Below are 19,088 nucleotides of genomic sequence, written 5' to 3'. Positions count from 1 at the left end.
GAGGGAGGGAATGACAACACACAAATTTTGGGGGGTAATTTATCTGTTCTATATGGTACTTTGCTAATGGATATATAAATTGATGCCTATGCAAAAGCCACAGAACTTCTACTACAAAAAGTTAGTTTTTATTTCAATTCAAAAATTTAACAATCAACCAGCATATTAATGAAAGCCAAATTGAATGCAGACTGTGACAGACAAATCTCACTCTATTACAAATAAATGACATAATCACATTGAAAGGGTGGGAAAGAAAGTAGCATGTTTCCTCATCTTATTGCACTGATAGACCTTGGTGTGAGAACCCTCAGAGCAAATGAAAATTTCTTATTCTCTTTCAAGATGGGAAAGGGGACATATGTGAAGCCTGGAGTGCTTCATTTATTTTGCTTCCATAAGGACAGTTAGCCTGAGAATAGAAACATCTGAAATGAGGGTGGAATAGAGAGAATCCCAGAGCAACTGTACCATGATCCTGATCAACTGTGTCTCCCACCTACCTGTTTGCACACTCTTTAGGTAAATAATTATTAAATTCTCCCTTTTTCCTCAAAATTTGCTACCAAGAATCCAAACCATCCTACGAGATACACCTTCCTTATGATATTTTGAGGAATTTACTCAAGCACGTGCCTCTGTAAAATTAGTGAGTAAATCAAGAAAAATGAAACCTGAGGTTCACAAAACCGTATCTAACCCAGTAATGCAACACCAGCTGTGATCACAGATTTGTAGCGGGCATAAAAAGCAAATGATCCAGACTGGAGCTATCTGGCAAGGTGTGATGTTATGGATTAGATATTATACTTATTGGGTTTTCAGAATGTCAAGGAAAAAATACAGAATAAGGAAAGTATTTATTAGTAGCCAAATATTTTGCAGAAGACACTCAAAAACTTTCCCGTTAGCAAAGAGTTGGTTATTTGCCTTCACCTAAATCAGCCATAGGCAAGGGGATACAATTCCTAAAAAGAAGTCTGTTTTTTTTTTTTAACTTATAAGAGTATGAACATCCTAATGTACCTGGCTTCTGCCATTAAGAAAGTAAGCAGAAGAAGCAGTGTTTTGTTATCAGTCAACAATTGCTGTGGTAGTATTTTGTCAGGCCACTAAAAAGGACACTTACTTTGGGCTAAGAGTCCCATCCTCCCACAGTATCAGGACAATAGACTCCCCAGATCTCAGCCAAGAGAAAGAAAGGAAGAAGTCCAAATGTATTTACATCCTGAATTGAAAGTTACAGAAGTGAGTAAGGGATTACATGGATATTATAAATTACATGTGGCAGACTGGATGACTTTACTGGATATTGTAAATTTCATATGGCAGATGCAATAAAAGGTCCAGTGATGGAAATGGAGACAGATGATTGCTTTTCACACACAAAGATAGAGAGCAATGTTGTATTTCTATTAAATGTATTGTGAGAAGGGTTACACATATGTCATAGAATTTTCCACAGCAACAAGGTCTAGTTTAATTTTACATCAAATACTTCCATATCAAAATTGATTTTGTAGCTTTTTCTGTAGTGCAAGGATTACTTGATGTGATAGACTTTCAATGCAGCTTCCACTTACATTGGAATTGATTGCATTAAAGGGCTTCATACACAGAAAAATTCAATTTGCTAGCCATTTATTCCAAAGATATTTTTCTTAGGAAACAAAAAAGTCTGTCATCATTGAAAAGATTAAGAAAGTTTTAGGAGTTTCAGGTCCTCAGGAGAAAATGTAAAGTGAGACTGGACAAAGAATCAAAAACTATCATTGAAAAGCAATTCTGTAATAGTTATTGAGGTCTTTTCTTTTCCTAATCACTGTTGATTGTCTCACATTGCTAGAAACTCCAAAAGTCCTGACAAAAACAAATAGCAGCATAACTGCTAACACACTTGTTTTAGGATACATTTATTTTTTTTTAATTTTTATACATTTATTTATTTTTGATGGACAGAGAGAGATAGAGCACAAGTGGGGGAAGGGGCAGAGAGAAGACACAGAATCTGAAGCAGGCTCTAGGCTCCGGGCTGTCAGCACAGAGCCCGACGCAGGGCTCGAACTCACAAACCATGAAATCATGACCTGAGCCAAAGACAGACGCTTAATGGACTGAGCCACCCAGGCCCCCCAAGGATACACTTATTTTTTTATACAATTGTTATATAATATATATCTTCCTAGTTGCTTTAATTTTTCTGAATTTCCATTTTTTTTAAAAAAAAGCAGATTTTTAAAAATCTCTGAGAGATGTTTTTTGTAATGAATTTAATTTTTTTCAGTTTATCTGTAATTTATAGTCACCTTGGGGTGCCTGATTGGCTCAGCCGGTAGACCATGTATGTGACTCTTGATCTTGGGGTCCTGAATTTGAGCCCCACAATGGGTGTAGAGGTTACTTTAAAAAATAAACATAAATAATTTGTAGTCACCTCATTACTATAAAATGGTATATGTACTTGGATACTGCAGAGAACTAAAAATTAACTCATTGTTCCAACAGTCAGTGTCATACATTAAGTTTTGATCTATTTTCTAAATAAACACATGCAAGGTCTTGTATTATGATGTCACTTAGTACTATATTATGAGCATTTTCTGTCATTAAAGATTATCCGAATAGATATTATGCCTAGTTAAATTCTTTTTTAAGGCTGTTAAAATATTTTATTTAAGAATTTCTGTACTCTTATACATTTAGTCTGTTTTCAATACTTTACTAGTAAAAGTATTCAGATCAATACAACTTCCAGCTGGCTTTATATTTTGTAATCAGAAATTAGCTCAGATTTCTAAAGAACAGATGCCCAGTTTTTCAAACCAGATTTGTAATTACTGGTTCACAGTGCATGAAATTTCTTGAGGCTCAAGTAAAACAGACATATGAAAATTAATAGCATTTATTGCCAGAATGCATTAGAATGATTTTGTTACAGAACAGTTAGCAATATAAATTATTTTTTTCAAATTAGTTCATGAAAATGCTATCATATTAATTCATATTGCATCAAAATTTGCTTATAACATTTTTGTCATATTCAGCTTTTAAAACTTTATAAAACATTTATTATTCACTTATTTTTCTATCACTTTTTTTCTCAAAGTATTTTTCCCACTTTAAAACTCAGTTCATAGTTATTTTTCTAAAATATTTATGGCTTAACTTTTTATGTTTTATTTTTAAAATTTTATTATTATAATTATTTTAAGTATAGCTGGCACACAATCTCCCATTAGTTGTACATTGGATGTACATTTTACATTAAGTGTACAACATAGTGATTTGACATTATGTTATGCTCACCATAAGTGTAGCTACCATCTGTCCCCATACAACACTATTTCAATGCCATTGACTATATCCCATATGCTGTACCTTTTATTCCCATGACATATTTGTTCCATAACTGGAAATGACTTAAATTTTTAAAATAAACTTTTTATTTGAGGTAATTTTAGATTCACACATGACTGTAAGAAATAATACAGAGAGATCCCATGTGCCCTTTGCCCATGTGCCCTTAAAGGTAATATCTTGAAAATTATAGGGCACCTGGGTGGCTTAGTCAGTTAAGTGTCTGACTCTTGGCTTCTGTTCAGGTCATGATCTCACAGTTTGTGAGTTCAAGCCCCCTGTCGGGCTCTGCACTGGTAGCATGGAGCCTGCTTGAGATTCCATCTCCCTATCTCTGACCCTCCCCTGCTTGGTCTCTCTCTCTCTCTCTCTGAAGAATAAATAAATAAACATTAAAAAATTATACTATAATATCACAACCAGGATAGTGACATTGACATTGTTAAGACACAACATTGTGTTGCCTGCTTGAACTAAGATGTCCAATAGCCAGTCTCCCTACCCCACCTCTCCTTAAACTCTCGCTACCACCAATTTGTTTTCTATGTGTATAATTTTGTCATCGCAACAATATTATATAAATGGAATAATCCAATAATAATATTTGAGGATTAGCTCTTTTCACTCAGCATATATCTCCAGAGTTTCATCAGTTGGCACGTATCAATAAAAAATAATTTGCCCTTTTCGATGGCGGAACACTATTCTACAGCATGGATTAAGTAAAGTTTGTTTAAAAGTTCATTTATTGAAAGATATCTGGCCCATTACATTTTGGCTCCTATTAACAAAACTGCTACAAACAGTTGTGCACAGGTCCCTGTGTAAACATAAATCTTCATTTTTCTGAAATAAATGCCAGGAGTGCCATTGGCAGTTTGTATGGTACTTGCATACTTAGAATTTTTTTTTTAGAGACTGTTTCTAGTGTGGTCATGTTTTATTATATTTTCATCAGCAATCTGTAAGTGATGGAGTTTCTATGCATCCTTGCCAGCAATTGATGTTGTTTTATATATATATATATATATATATAATATATATATACACATATATATATACACACATATATATACAATATATATTATATATATTATATATAATATAATATATATAATTATATATTATATATATATGTGTGTATATATATATATATATATAATTTTTTGCTTTAGCCATTCTGATAAATGTGCAGTGATACCTTGTTGTTTCAATTTGAACCTACACAATAGCTAATGATGTTGAACATGTTGTCATGTACTCACTTGCCATTTTTACAGCCTGTTTAGTGAAATGTCTTTTAATGGCCTTTGCTCACATTCTAATTGGGTTTTGGAATTTTTTTACTGTTCTGTTCTATGAGTTCTCCATACACGATATATAATAGAGTCCCACTGGATACATAGTTTGCAAACATTTTCACCCACTCTATAACCTGTTCCTTTATCCACTTGCCCCAAGTAGGGCCTTCACAGAACTAAGAATTTCAATTTTGACATAGTTCAACTTAGCAAACTTCCCTGATATGAGTTGTGCTTTTTTTGTCATGTCCAAGAACTCTTTGCCCAGCACTGTATCCCAAAGGTTCTTTCCATGTTTTTTTTTGTTTTTTTTCAAAAATTTTATAATCCATATGTTTTAAATTAAGTCAACATTTCACTCTTATTTGATTTTTTTAAAGCAGACTTTATTTTTTAGAAGAATTTAAGGTTCACAGTAAAATTTAGTACAAAGTACAGAGATTTCCTATATACTCTCTGACTCCACACATGCATAGCCTCCTTTATTATCACTGTCCCCAAAGTAGTACATTTGTTACAAGTGATGAGCCTACATTAACACATTGTTAACCAAAGTCTATAGTTTATATTAGAGTTTGCTCTTGGTGTACATTCTATGAGTTTGCACAAATGTGTAATGACATGTATCCACTATTATTGGATCACATAAAATAGTTTCATTGCCCTAAAAATCCTCTGTGCTCTACCTATTCATTTCTCCCTCCTTCTCAACACCTGGAAACCATGGATCTTTTTACCATTTCCATAGTTTGTCTTTTTCAGAACGTCATATAGTTGGAATCTTACAGTATGTAGCCTTCTCAGATTGGCTTCTACCACTTAATAATATGTATTTAAGATTCCTACTTGTCTTTTCATGGCTTGATAATTAATTCCTTTTTTATCTTTGAATAATCTTCCATCACAATGATGTATCACAGTGCATTTATCTACTCACCTATTGAAGGACATCTTGGTTGCTTCCAAGTTCTGGCAATTGTGAATAAAGCTGCTATATACATCAGTGTGCAAGTTTTTACATGGATATAAGTTTTCAAATCATTTGGGTATATATGGAAAAGAACAATTGTTGAATTGTATGAAAAGAGTTTGTTTAGTCTTGTAAGAAACTCCCAAAATGTCTTCCAAAATGGCTGTACCATTTTGCATTACCACCAGCAGTAAATGAGCGTTCCTGTTGCTCCACATCCTTACTACCATTTGGTGTTACAGGGTTCTGGATTTTAGCCATCCTAATAGGTGTATAGTGGTATCTTGTCATTTTAACTTGCATTTCTCTAATGATATATGATATTGAGTGTCTTTTCATATGCTTATTTGTCCTCTTTATATCTTTTCCAGTGAGGTGTCTATTCAGGTTTTTGGTCCATTTTGAATTGGGTTATTTGTTTTCTTATTGTTGATTTTTAAGAGGTATTGTATATTGTGGATAACAGTCCTTAATCACATTGTTTTTTTTTTTTCAAATATTTTCTCCTAGTCTATGGTTTGTCTTCATTCTCTTTACAGTGTCTTTCAAGCAGAAGTTTCTAATTTTAATACAGCACAGTTTATCAACTATTTTTTTCTGGGATCATGCTTTCCATGTTGTATCTAAAAAGTCATTGCCAAATACAAGGTCTTGTAGATTTTCTCCTATATTGTCTTGTACTAGTTTTAGTTTCGTGTTTTACATTTAGGTCTTTTATTCATTTTAAATTAATTTTTTAAATGTTTATTTATTTTGAGAGAGAGAGAATGAGTAGGGCAGAGGCAGAGAGGGAGAGAAACCTAAGAATCTGAAATAGGCTCTGTGTTGACAGCAGAGAGACTGATGCGAGGCTGAAACTCAACAGTGAGGTCATGGCCTGAGCTGAAGTTGGATGATTAACCAACTGAGCCACCCAGGCACCCCATTCACCCCATTTCGAGTTAATTTTTGTAAAGGGTGTAAAGTCTGTGTCCAGATTTTTTTTTTGCATGTGGATGTGCAGTTGTTCCAGCACCATTTTTTAAAAATATTTTTTCTCCATTGTATTGGCTTTGCTCCTTTGTCAAAGATTAGATGGTTATTTTTATATGTTTCCAGATTCTCTATTCCATTCTATCGATTTGTCCACTTTTTCACCAGTATTATGTGTCTTGATTATAGTAGACTTATACTAAGTCATGAAGTCCAGTAGTCTTCCATGTTTATTGTTCTCCTTTCATATTGTGGTGGTTATTGTGGATCTTTTCCTTTTCCATATAAACTTTAGAATCAGTTTCTTACAGTCCACAAAATAACTTGCTGGGATTTTTATTGGGATTGTGTTGCATTTATTGATTACTTGGAAAGAACTGTCATTTTAAAAATAATCAGTCTTCCTATCCATGAATATCGAATATTTCTTCACTTATTTAGTTCTGTAATTTCATTTATCAAAGTTTTATAGTTTTTCTCATATAGAATATATATAATACATATATTATATTTGTATCTAATATTTCATTTTGGGGGGTGCTAATATCAATGGTAATATTTTTAAATTCAATATCCATGTGTTCATTGATGGTGTGTATAAAATTGACTGACTTTTATATATTATCCTTTTATCTTACAACCTTGCTATAATCATTCATCAGTTCTGGAATTTTTTGGTCTGTTCTTTTGGATTTTTCCATATAAACAATCTTGTCATCTGGGAACAAAAAAAGTTTTATTTTTCCTTCTCAATCTATATAAATTTCATTTCTTTTTCTTGTCTTTTTGCACTAGCTAGAATTACAGTAGGCTGTTGAAAAGTAGTGGTGAGAGATGACATCTTTGCCTTTTTCTGATTTTATTGAGAAAGCTGTTTATTCCCATTAAGTACAATATTAAATACAGGTTTTTTTGTAAATTTCTTTTTTTTTAATTTTAATGTTTTATTTATTTTTGAGAAAGAGACAGAGAGAGAGAGAAAGAGAGAGAGAGAGAATGGAAGATGGACAGAGAGAGAGGGAGACACAGAATCCAAAGCAGACCCCAGTCTCTGAGCTGTCAGCACAGAGTCTGGCACAGGGCTCACACTCTCAAACCATGAAATCATGACCTGAGCTGAAGTCGAAAGTTGAACCAACTGAGTCACCTACGTGCCCCTTTTGTAAATATTATCAGGCTGAGGAAGTTCCCCTCTATTTCTCCTGAGAGTTTTTGTCATGCATGGATGTTGTATTTTCCCAAATGCCTTTTACTCATCTATTAATCTGATCAGGTAATTTTTCTGTTTTAGCTTGTTGCTATAATGGATTATGTTAATTTATTTTCAAATGTGGAACCAGTCTTGCTTACCTGGGATAAATCCCACTTGGTCATGGCATATAATTCTTTTTGTACATCATTGGATTCAATTTGCTATTACTTTGATTTTTTTTTTTTTTTTTGCACATGGAACATTCTACAGGATAAATTATAATGTTGAGCCAGAAACCAAGTCAACAAATTTGAAATCATTCAAAATATACAAATCTAACCAAAATGGAATAATATTTGAAATGAAAAAAACAGAATGAGATTTGTGAAAATTAAGCATACTTATAAATAATAAATTGGTCAAAGAAGAAATTACAAAGGAAATTAGAAAATACTTTAAGTAAATGTAAATGAAAACACAACCTGCTAGGACTATGGGTTACAGCTAACACAGTACTTAGAGGAAAATTTAAAACTATACATGTTTTTTTTTTTTTAAAAGGAAGATTTTAATCAATAACTTTGTTTAGAGCCTTTAAAATATAGACAGAAAATAAACAATGGTAGGGAAACAGACTGAAGGAAATAATAAAGATTAAAACAGAAATAAGTAGAAAGGTAATAAAAAAAAACCTATAGGAAAAAACCAATGAAAACAAAAGATATTTTTAAAAAGATAAACAATATGCATAAACTTTTATCCAGACCAACCAAGAAAAAATAAAGAGAAAATATTAGAATTACAAAAATCAGAAGTAGAAGAACAATTATTAGTATGAATCTAAAAGAAAAAATATATATAAGAGAATATTAAGAACAATTGTAAGTAAGTTGAGATGAATTTGACAAATTTCTATAAAGACAAAACAAAACTGACTCAAGAAGAAATAGGCAATATTTTTTCCTTTAACATTTAGGTTTTTAATTTGACTAGGACCAACTTCTTGATGTTTACTAACAGATCTATTCATATTTTCTTCCTATGGTGACTCAGTTATTCTACAACCTCATGCTAAAATGCCCTTTGGTCATTGATTTTTAGTGTAGATTTTTCCAGATTTTTCAGATATATTTGTCCATATGTACTTTCATGAGCAACTGCAGTCTTTACTATGTTCCATTAAACTTTTTGTTTCTTTTTATGCAGTTCCATGCTTGTGTTGTTATTATAACTTTTTAATATCAGCATCGTATATGATTAATGATTGTTTTTATATTCCTTTTCAAAAAAATCATTGTTGTCAAAATACATTCTTTCTGTTATAAATTTTTAAATAAGTGGTTGAATTCTTAATTTTTTTTCAAACTCCAGCAGCAGTTTGATTTGGATTGCATTAATTGTATAGATTAATTTAGTAAGAATTAACATGTTTATATGATTAAGTCATCCTATTTATGTGCATGGAATGTGTTTCATTTTTGAAAACTTTTTAAATGTCACCTAAAATAGTCATTTTTTTCAATAGAAATTGTATGTCAATTTTTTTCTTGCTTTTTGAATTAAAGAATATGATTGCTTTTTTTGATGTTTCCTGATGACAACTTTAATGTCTCAACTATTCTTCTTACCCTTATACCTCACATATGGGCAAGCTGATAAGAAACCCCACTGCTCCCTCTTTTGGTACCGGTTGAAGTTTGAAGCTGTACAAACGTTTGTCTATGTATAAGAATACTCCCACAAGCTCCCAGCCCCCACCAGTAACAATAATCCAACCTGATCTCCTTTCCCCACTCTCCCAAGCTATTTTCCTACCAGCTCAGTAAGCCTGTCCTATTATCCCCCAAATCCCTCATTATGTGAGTAATAATCTTTTTTATACCCTTTCCTTGTGTGAGTGTGACAAAGTTTGGGCCATGTTTTGGGTGAGGAGTCCAATTTCTTTCTGCAGGATGACAGCAACATGGTGGCTAATGGTATTTTATTTTTATTATAAATTTATATTTTGTAAAACTTATATTTTCCAACAATTTCACTTTTGTAGAGATATTTGTCTTTGAAAATTGGCCATATAGCTGAAGATTTGTCAAACTGTGTTGTTGTTTTAATAGTTTGTGACTTAATTCTCATCGATTTTCTATTTAAATTATCATGTAATTTATACATTACAAAAGTTCAATCTCTTTCTTTCAAATCCTGACACTTGACAATTTTTATTCTTTTGATATAATATTGTCTAGGACTTCCAAAACTACATTAAAAAGTCATGACTCTAGTGAGCATTTTTATCCCATTCTGATTAAAGAGAAGCCATCTGAAGACTTCCTACTAATATAATGTATGCTGTAGATTTTTAGAATGTAACATTTACCAGATAAGGATCATTCTTTTATATTTGATTTTTTGACAGTTACTTTTTAATATCATAAGTAAATAGGTGTTGAACTTATGGAAATCTATCTCTGAATCTATTGAGAGAAGCATTTAATTTTTTTTTTTGCCTACCAGTTTGGTAACTTAAAAATTGCTGACAGATTTTCTAATGTTGAATTTTCCATGTGTTTCTTGGTTAAATCAAAATTTGTCATGTAACATATTAACTGCCATCCAATTCTAAGTATTTTATAATCTTCCTAGGACTTTGTTAAACTAAGGATCATTTATTTTTCAAAAATATAGGAAATTTTAGCAAGAATATATTTAATAATATTCAAAAAGCAATCTGAATGATACTGATTACTTGGAACTTGTTGAAGTTTTTCCTTTATGGCCAAAATAACGAATACTTGACAAGATCATGTATTCTTTATATGTGAAATATGATATTCAAGATACGATCATTGACTAATTTTTTTAAGTGTATGATTCACATATTATATTTCTCAGTTTTTGTTTTCTCAATTTATAAGCTCTGAAAGGGATGAGTTAAATTATTTATTTATTTATTTCTCTTAAAATTCTATCCACTATAGCTATAAATATTAAAAGCTTATATTGTTAGATACATATATGTTCAAAATAGTAATATCATTTTTTCTAGTGTTCTTTTTATGAGTAGGTGACATTTCTCATTATCTATGGAAATATTTGACATAAATTTTATTTTGCATAATATTAAAATTGTTACCTTACTTCATCTAGATTTTCCCTATTTCATTTTCAACTTTTTGTTTCAAGTTGTGTTTACTGGAAACAGAATATTTTTGGATATTTAAAAAATTAAAATGAATCTGAAAATTTTTGTCTCTGAGTTCTTGTTTTTAATCCATTTGGATCTATCATAACTTTTAAAAAATATCACTGAATAAAAATGACTTTTGATATAAAATTCTATTATTTTTCATATACTTATAAATTCATGTAACACCACTAAAATTAGGGTACACTATAATTCCATCACCACCTGCTAGAGACTGAATGTTTGTGCCTCCTCCCCAAATTCTTATATTGAAACCCTATCCTGCCCTGTGATCTTTAGAGAAGGGGCCCCTAAGGAAGCAATTTAGGTTAAATGAGATCAGAAGTGTGGGGCTCTGATCTGATAGAATTAGTGTACTTATAAGAAGAAACGTCAGAAAATTCATTCTCTTTCTCTCCCTGTGCACATGCACCAAGGAAAAATCATGTGAGTACACATGATTGAAGGTGGTTGAAATCACACCAAGAAAACACCTTATACTAGAAACCGACTCTGCCAGACTTTGACCATTGACATAGAGCATCCAAAACTGTGACAAAATAAATCTTTTATTTAAGCCATACCATCTATGATATTTTGTTATGGCACCTGGAGCAGACTAATATAGATTTTGGTACTGAGAAGTGGGTACTGATGTAACAAATAACTAAAAATGTTAACATGGCTTTGGGACTGGGTAATATGTAGAAGCTGGAAGACTTTAGAACTACATGCTCAAAAAAGCATTGTTATAAAAAGATTGTTGGTAGAAATATAGATGTTAAAGATGATTCTGGTAAGAGCTCATATAGAAAAAAAAACAGGTGGGCTAGAGAGAAAGTCTCCATCTTCTTAAAGAATCCATAAATAATTATAAGCAGATTGTTGGTGTTTTAAAATCATTCTGGTGAGGATTCAGATAGAAATGAGGAACAAATTATTGGAAATTGGAAGAAAGGCAATGCTTGTTATAAAGAGGCAAATAACTTGGCTGAATTATGATCTAGTGTTTTGTGGAAGGTAGAAATTATAGATAATGAAATTAGATATTTAGCTAATGAAATTTCTAAGGAAAATTTTACAGGTGCACCTTATGTTCTACTGACTGCTCATAGTAAAATATAAGAGGAGAGAGATGAATTAAAGGATTGTTAAGCAAAAAGGAATCAGAACTTGAAGATTTGTGAAATTCTCAGCCTGTCCATATTGCAAAAAAAAGATAAAACATGTTTAAAAAAAAAAAAAAACAACTAAGGCTGTGGCTGATCAACCAGTTGGTAAGGAGATTATTATGGCTGTGAACCATAGATCTAATCAGCAATCTCAGCAGAAGTCAGAAATAGAGATAAGATTATGCCAGCAGAGACACTGCCAGCTATGCCTAAAGGAAATAGAAAAAAAAAAAAAAGGGGTGGAATGGAGGAAGGTTGCAAACGTGTTATCCTTCAAGAAAGTGTTAGAATGATCTAATAATTCATAGATCATCAGAGCTGCCAATCCTACCACAGGCCCAGGGACAAGGCTGATTCTTTCTGAGTTTCAGAGGTAGGACTTCTCTTCAATTTCACTCCCCCCACGCCCCGCTACAGAATAGTGCATTGGCAGGGATTTCACAGAATGCCATGGGAATGGGGCCCTTGCAGAGAGTCAAAGATCAAGACTACCCCATAGAGCAATGGAGGTATTGCTGCTGTCCCAGCAAGCCTGGAAGGCAGAGCATCAAACCAAAGAGGATTATTCTCAAACATTAATACCTGGTGGAATTTGCCTTGCTAGCTTTTGGATTTGCTTAGGACCCATTACCCATCATTCCTTCTGTTTTTTTTTTTTTTCTTTTTAAAATGACAATGTATATTCTAAGCCTGTTCCACCATTATGTCTTGGAAGCACATAATCTGTCAGGGTTACACAGGCTCACAACTGAAGACATATTTTTCTTCAGGGTAAATTACAACTCATATGATTTAGATGAGATTTTGGATTTTAGAGTTCATGCTAGAATGAGTTAAGACTTTGGGAATGGAATTAATGTATTTTGCATGTGAGATGACATGAATTTGGAGGTGCCAAGGATGGAATTTATGGACTTAATCTTTGTGTCTCCCCAAAATTCACATATGGAGGGCCCATTCCCCAAAATGATTGTATTTGAAGATGGGTCCCTTAAGGAAGGAATTACTGTCAAATGCATTCAGAACTGTAGAACTTTAATCTGATAGGATTATTGTCCTTATAAGAAGAAACACCACAGAGAAAGGGCATACGAAGACCTAGTGAGAAGGTGGATGTCTACAAGCCAGAAAGAAACTGACCTTGTTGGATGTTGGTCTGACTTCTATCTCCCAGAACTACAAGAAAATACGTTTACTTGTTTATGTTACCTGGTTTGTGGTATTTTGTTATGGTAGCCCAAGCACACTAATACACTACCCAAATTCCTTTGTGCTATCCTGCATCTCTAATCTCCATAAACCACAGATTTGATCTCAATTATTAGTTCTGTCTTTTTAAGAATGTCATATAAATGAGGTAATAAATTACAGAAATTTTTTTAGGTTTGCAACTTTTACTAGGCATAATGCCTTTTGGATCCATCCAAGTTGTTTTGTATATCAGTAGCCCATTTTTTATTGCTGAGTAGTATTCCATTGAATGAATGCAGCCCAGTATGCTCACTTATTTACCTGTTGAAGAAAATAGGCTGTTAGTAGGTTTAGTTCATTTTGAACAGAGCTGTTATCAATGGATTTTGTGTGAATATATTTTTATATTTCTCTAGAGTAAATACTCAAGAAGTGAGATTTCTGAGTATATGGTAAATACATCTTTAACTTCGTAAGTAACTTAGGTTATCCAAACTATTTTATAGTTATCCCAACTATTTTGCACCATGGCTGTAGTATTTTGCATAACCATCTTCTATGTATGATAGTTCTAGTTGCTTTTAATCCTCACTAGTTTTTTTTTTTTAATCCTAAAGTTTCTAACTGTTGTATGGTGGCATCACAATATGATTTTAATTTGCATTTCTCTAATGGATAATTTTGTTGCACATGTTTTTGGGTGCCATCTGTATATATTATTTGCTAAAGCATCTGGTCATATCTTTCAATCAGTTTTTTTTTTATTATTTTTTTTTAATTTTTTTTTTAACGTTTATTTATTTTGGGACAGAGAGAGACAGAGCATGAACGGGGGAGGGGCAGAGAGAGAGGGAGACACAGAATCGGAAACAGGCTCCAGGCTCTGAGCCAACAGCCCAGAGCCCGACGCGGGGCTCGAACTCACGGACCGCGAGATCGTGACCTGAGCTGAAGTCGGACGCTTTACCGACTGCGCCACCCAGGCGCCCCTCAATCAGTTTTTAATTGAGTTGTTTGATTTCTTACTACTGACATTTGAGAGTTCTTTATATATCCCAGATAGAAGTCCTTTGTTGTATATGCAATTTATAAATATTTTCTGCCAATATGTACCTTGTCATTTCACTACCTTACACATTTCATTTCTTAAACTAATGTTTTAAATTTTTATTAAACACAGTTTGTCATTTTATTATAGATTGTGCTTTTGGTGCCATGTCTAAGTCTTACTAATCTCAAGTCATAAATATTTTTTTTTCCTTTCTTCCCCCGACAAGTATCTAAAAAGAAAAATTTTAGATATATGGTAATTGGTAATTCAGATATATGATTAATTCTGTGATCTTTTTTGTATAAGTTATGAGGTTTAGGCCAAAGTTTAATTTTGCATATGAATGTCCAGTTGTTTAGACACTATTTGCTGAAAGGCTTATCCTTGGTCAGCAACCAATTGAACATATTTTGGGGTATGTACTTCTGGACTTTCTGTTGCGTTCAATTGATCTATGTGTCTATCCCTTCATCAATACCATACTATCTAGATTAGATTATTACAGCTTTATGGTAATTCTAAAAATGCAGTGGAATTTCTTCCATTTAACCTAAAATGTTTCTTATTTAGTTTGGGAAAATTTATTTTTTTTTTTGTCAAATAATTTCTTTCCTGATTTTTTTCTCTATTTCTGGTACCTGCTATTATCCAGGCTTTGGCATCTGTGCTTATATATTTCATTTCTTTTTTCTAATTCTTTACATTATTATCTCCTTATTCTTCAATCCTGCCTTTCTGAGTCCTTCAACATGATACTCCAGCTCTCTCATTTTTTTCTTCAGTTATTTAAATTTTATTTATCACTCTAAACATGTTCTTTCTGAAAACAGTTATATATTCCATAGCTGAAAAATTACCAGATTCTTTTTTATATTCTGTTCTTTTTCCATGATACTACTGTTTTCTTGCCTCTTTGAGATATTTATTTTGCTTATTTTATTTTATCACTTCATCTTTTTCAATAGTTTTGCTTCATGTAGAAAAAGGTGGCCTAATTGTGCTATAATCAGTGCCTTCATTACTTGACTGTCTTCCCCACAAAAATAGACAATAGAAAAAAAAAAAAAAGAAAAAAGTGGCCTAGTTTTTTCTTTTTAGTTCTGGATGTACTTCCCAAATGTCCAGTATTTTTTTTTTTTCTGTGAGCCCATGTTCTGCTGAAGTAGCAGCTAACCAGGTTGATGATAGATGTTACAGTAAGGCTACAGACCAGGCCTCAGGTTTCATTGTTCCACATCACTGACAGTTTTTCATTGTCAATTAGGTTTTACAGTCTTGAATTATGGATTTCACCTCCATTGGTTTATTTCAATTATTTTTTTTCAAATTACTCTTTCAGCATGTGAGATACAGTGACTTGTACATGTTAATCAATATTTATTACTTTCATTGTTTCCATTGGATGATGATAATGAAGTTGAAGATGGTAACTTGTTTCAAATACATCTGGCTCATTCTTACTTTAGGAACTTTGAACTTTATCTTGCTTTTATTTTCTCACCTCTTCCATGATTCAGATTTCAATTAAAAATTCATTTGCTCAAAGAAAATTTTTTTGTTATCACATTTAATATGGCTCTTCTCAAGTCATTTTATATCACTTTTGTTTTATTTTTATCACTGTACATACTTCTATTTGAAATTATCTTATTTTTATTGCTTTTTTTTCTCTTTTCTTCACTAAAATGTAAATAGTGTCTTGTAACCATTCCAACTACTAACAGAGCAGAAACCAAATCCTAAGCTTACCTAATGTGATGTGTATTGCTTTTTAAAATGTGTGTACATTTCTTTAAGTATTATTTATTGAATTTCACCAAATAGACACAATTTGACAATATGCTTATTGAAGGAATTTCAGATATAAGCAATATTTTAACGCTAACATCTTATCCTCTTTTACTGTTTTCAGGAATGCAGTCAAAGAACACAAAAAACTTTACGCCATTTATGAAACCAGGTGAGTCCATATCTTCAATTTATCTATTAAAGTTGTCTTCTACTTTTCACTAATAATACAAGTATTATTAGTCATTGTGATATGAGCTTATGAGTTACCTAGCTCTATATATTTTGTGTTTGAAACATCCACCAAAATTATTGTAAAGCATACATAGAAACTAAATAATAATAACAATAATAATATAACCTTAAGTTATCTTATGTAATTTTTCTATAATTTTAATTTGAAATTTAAGTAAATAATTTAAAAATAAAATTGAATTCTAAAAGGGCATCTGATTCTACGACTAAGTACATCCAACTTTAAAATAAAATGTCTTAGTATTAGAGGAAACTTCAAACATTGTTTGAAATTTCACATATTTGGAAAGGTAGTCCAAAGTTTTGTGTGTATAAAAGCATGTTCTCCAGCTGATATTCTTTTGGAAAGAAATTGGCTACAACAACAAGATTTGGCAGCAAATCTTATGAAAACATGTATTTAACAGAAACTAAAGCATCTGATAAATTCTTGTTTATCTTTAAACATTCAACTACAATATGATTTACAATTAAAATTTCTCTAGATACCAACCACCCCCAACCTCCAAACTCAATCAGCATCTCAGGCAAAAATCATTCTCCTCTGGGCCCACTATTTGTTAATGTTTAAAGCATTTCTATGTAAAGTGCCAATAATTATTTTATTTCTTCCTTCCTTCCATATATCAAATTCTAAGTACTGTAATACAGTGCTATTCAATATTTTTGGTAAAAGTAATAATTTGTTAGAATACATCATTTTAGTATTGTTTATTGTGTACATATAATTTCATTTACTTAATCAAATATTTCCTTAAGATAAATTCTTTAAAGCAGTATTATATGAGAAAAGAATATACACATTTAAAATCTTTTAAATTTATGTATGTTTGTACATAATTTTGCAAAAATTGTAAGTATAGAGCACTAGTATTCACAAGTAAACATAGCCATGTAATCACCAGTCGGATTGGGAAATAGCACATTCAGTACTTCAGAAGCTCACTCCAATCTGTGCCAGGCACTCCTTTCTCTTCACCAAAAATAACAAATGTCATGACTTCTTTCACCATCTGCCTTAGTTTGGATTCCCCAGAAATAAGATTCTTTCCAAGATGAGAATTCTTTTTCCAGTGCTGTATAGGACAAATGCTGTCAGGAAAAACTTGTGAGAATGATCAACAAGTACGGTATGAGAAGTAGAGAAAATACAAAGAGTATTTTTGAGACATCTAGCTTCTACCAGATTTCTAGGCACTCTGTAACATCATTTATAGAACAAAATCTGTCCACCTAGAAGCCTGGTGGCTATACACCTACATCAAAACACTTTAACAAGGCACTGTCTCTGGGGGAGGAGCATAACATCCCAGGGATCTCAAGCACAAGCACGTAAGCAATGTTTTGAAAAAAAAAAAAAAAAGTGGAGGTTTGAGTGATTTGTAGCCAAAACTACATCTAGGAACTAACAAAGGGAGCCTGGTACCAACAGCATATGCTGCAAACCATGCTTTGCACCATGAAGATCCATTTTCTTCTCACATTAAGTTTATGCCACAGGTTTTTAAGTATTCTAATTGGTCACAATTTCATGGAAAACTTACCAGCAAAGGTTTGGCAAAAAAACACAGCTTACACTGCTATGGTACTTCAAGAGGCCATGACAGATATGAATCACCTCCATGCCCCACCCTACCATACCACCTCTTCTGGGCCAGCTGGATTGCTTGGTGGAATTACCAAGACAATTACCACTGAACCTCTGTTTGTCAAGACACTTTCAGGCAATTGATAATGCTGCCTCCCAACTGACAGTTGAGACTTGGCATATGAATGTCAAGAATAGATCCATTGAAAAGCTGAAAGCTTTTCCTCTAAGATCAGGAACAGGACAAGGAAGCCCACTCTCATCACTTTTAATTCAACATAGCATTACAAATCTTGGAGCAACTAGGCAAGAAAGAGAAATAAGACATATCCAAATTAGAAAGGAAGGAGTAAAACTATCTCTATTTGTAGATGACATGATATGTAGGCAACTCTAAAGACACCATGGGGAAAAAAAAACATTAGAACTAATAAATTTTATAAAGTTGCAAGATACAAAATCAATATACAAGAAACTATTGTATTTCTATATATTAATAAACTACCAGAGAGAGAGAACTTAAGAAAACAATCTTGTTCACAAATTGCATCAAAAAGAGTAAATAACTAGGAACAAATTTAACAAAGTAGGTGAAAGACCTGTACACTGACAACTATAAGACATTAATTAAAATAATTGAAGAAGATCAAATAAATGCAAAGGGGTGTCTGGGTGGCTCAGTTGGTTAAGCATCCGACTCTTGATTTTGACTCAGGTCATGATATTGTGGTTCATGAGTCCGAATCCCATGTTTGGCTCCACACTGACAGTACAGAGCCTGCTTGGGATTCTCTCCCTCCCTCTTTCTTTGCCCCTCCCTGCTCATTCTCCCTCTCTCAAAATAAATAAATAAAATTAAAATTTTTTAATTAAAAAAAACAAATGGAAAGATAGTCTGTGCTCAGGATTCAAAAGAAAAAATATTATTAAAATATTCATACTACTTAAAGCAATCTTGGGTACAGACCCAATGCAATCCCTATCAAAACTCCAATGAGTTTTTCATAGAAAGAGAAGTATCCTAAAATTTGTATGGAACCACAAAAGACCTCAAATAGCTAAACCAATCTTCA

The 19,088-nt window shown here is 32.4% G+C and overlaps 1 protein-coding gene across 1 annotated transcript in view; it reads left to right on the top strand.

The window, feature by feature from the left end:
- Positions 1–19,088, top strand: part of GABRB3 (gamma-aminobutyric acid type A receptor subunit beta3) — a 466,981-nt gene that overhangs the window by 142,253 nt on the left and 305,640 nt on the right. The window contains exon 2 of the mRNA XM_019831992.3: positions 16,297–16,344. Within this exon, the coding sequence (XP_019687551.1) occupies positions 16,297–16,344 (48 nt within the window). The remainder of the gene's footprint in view (positions 1–16,296; positions 16,345–19,088) is intronic.

This window comes from Felis catus, chromosome B3 (genome assembly GCF_018350175.1).
Source record: "Felis catus isolate Fca126 chromosome B3, F.catus_Fca126_mat1.0, whole genome shotgun sequence".
In the NCBI taxonomy this organism is placed as follows: domain Eukaryota; kingdom Metazoa; phylum Chordata; class Mammalia; order Carnivora; family Felidae; genus Felis; species Felis catus.
Note: the sequence above shows the minus strand (reverse complement) of the source record. Positions and strands in the feature narration are given on the sequence as shown.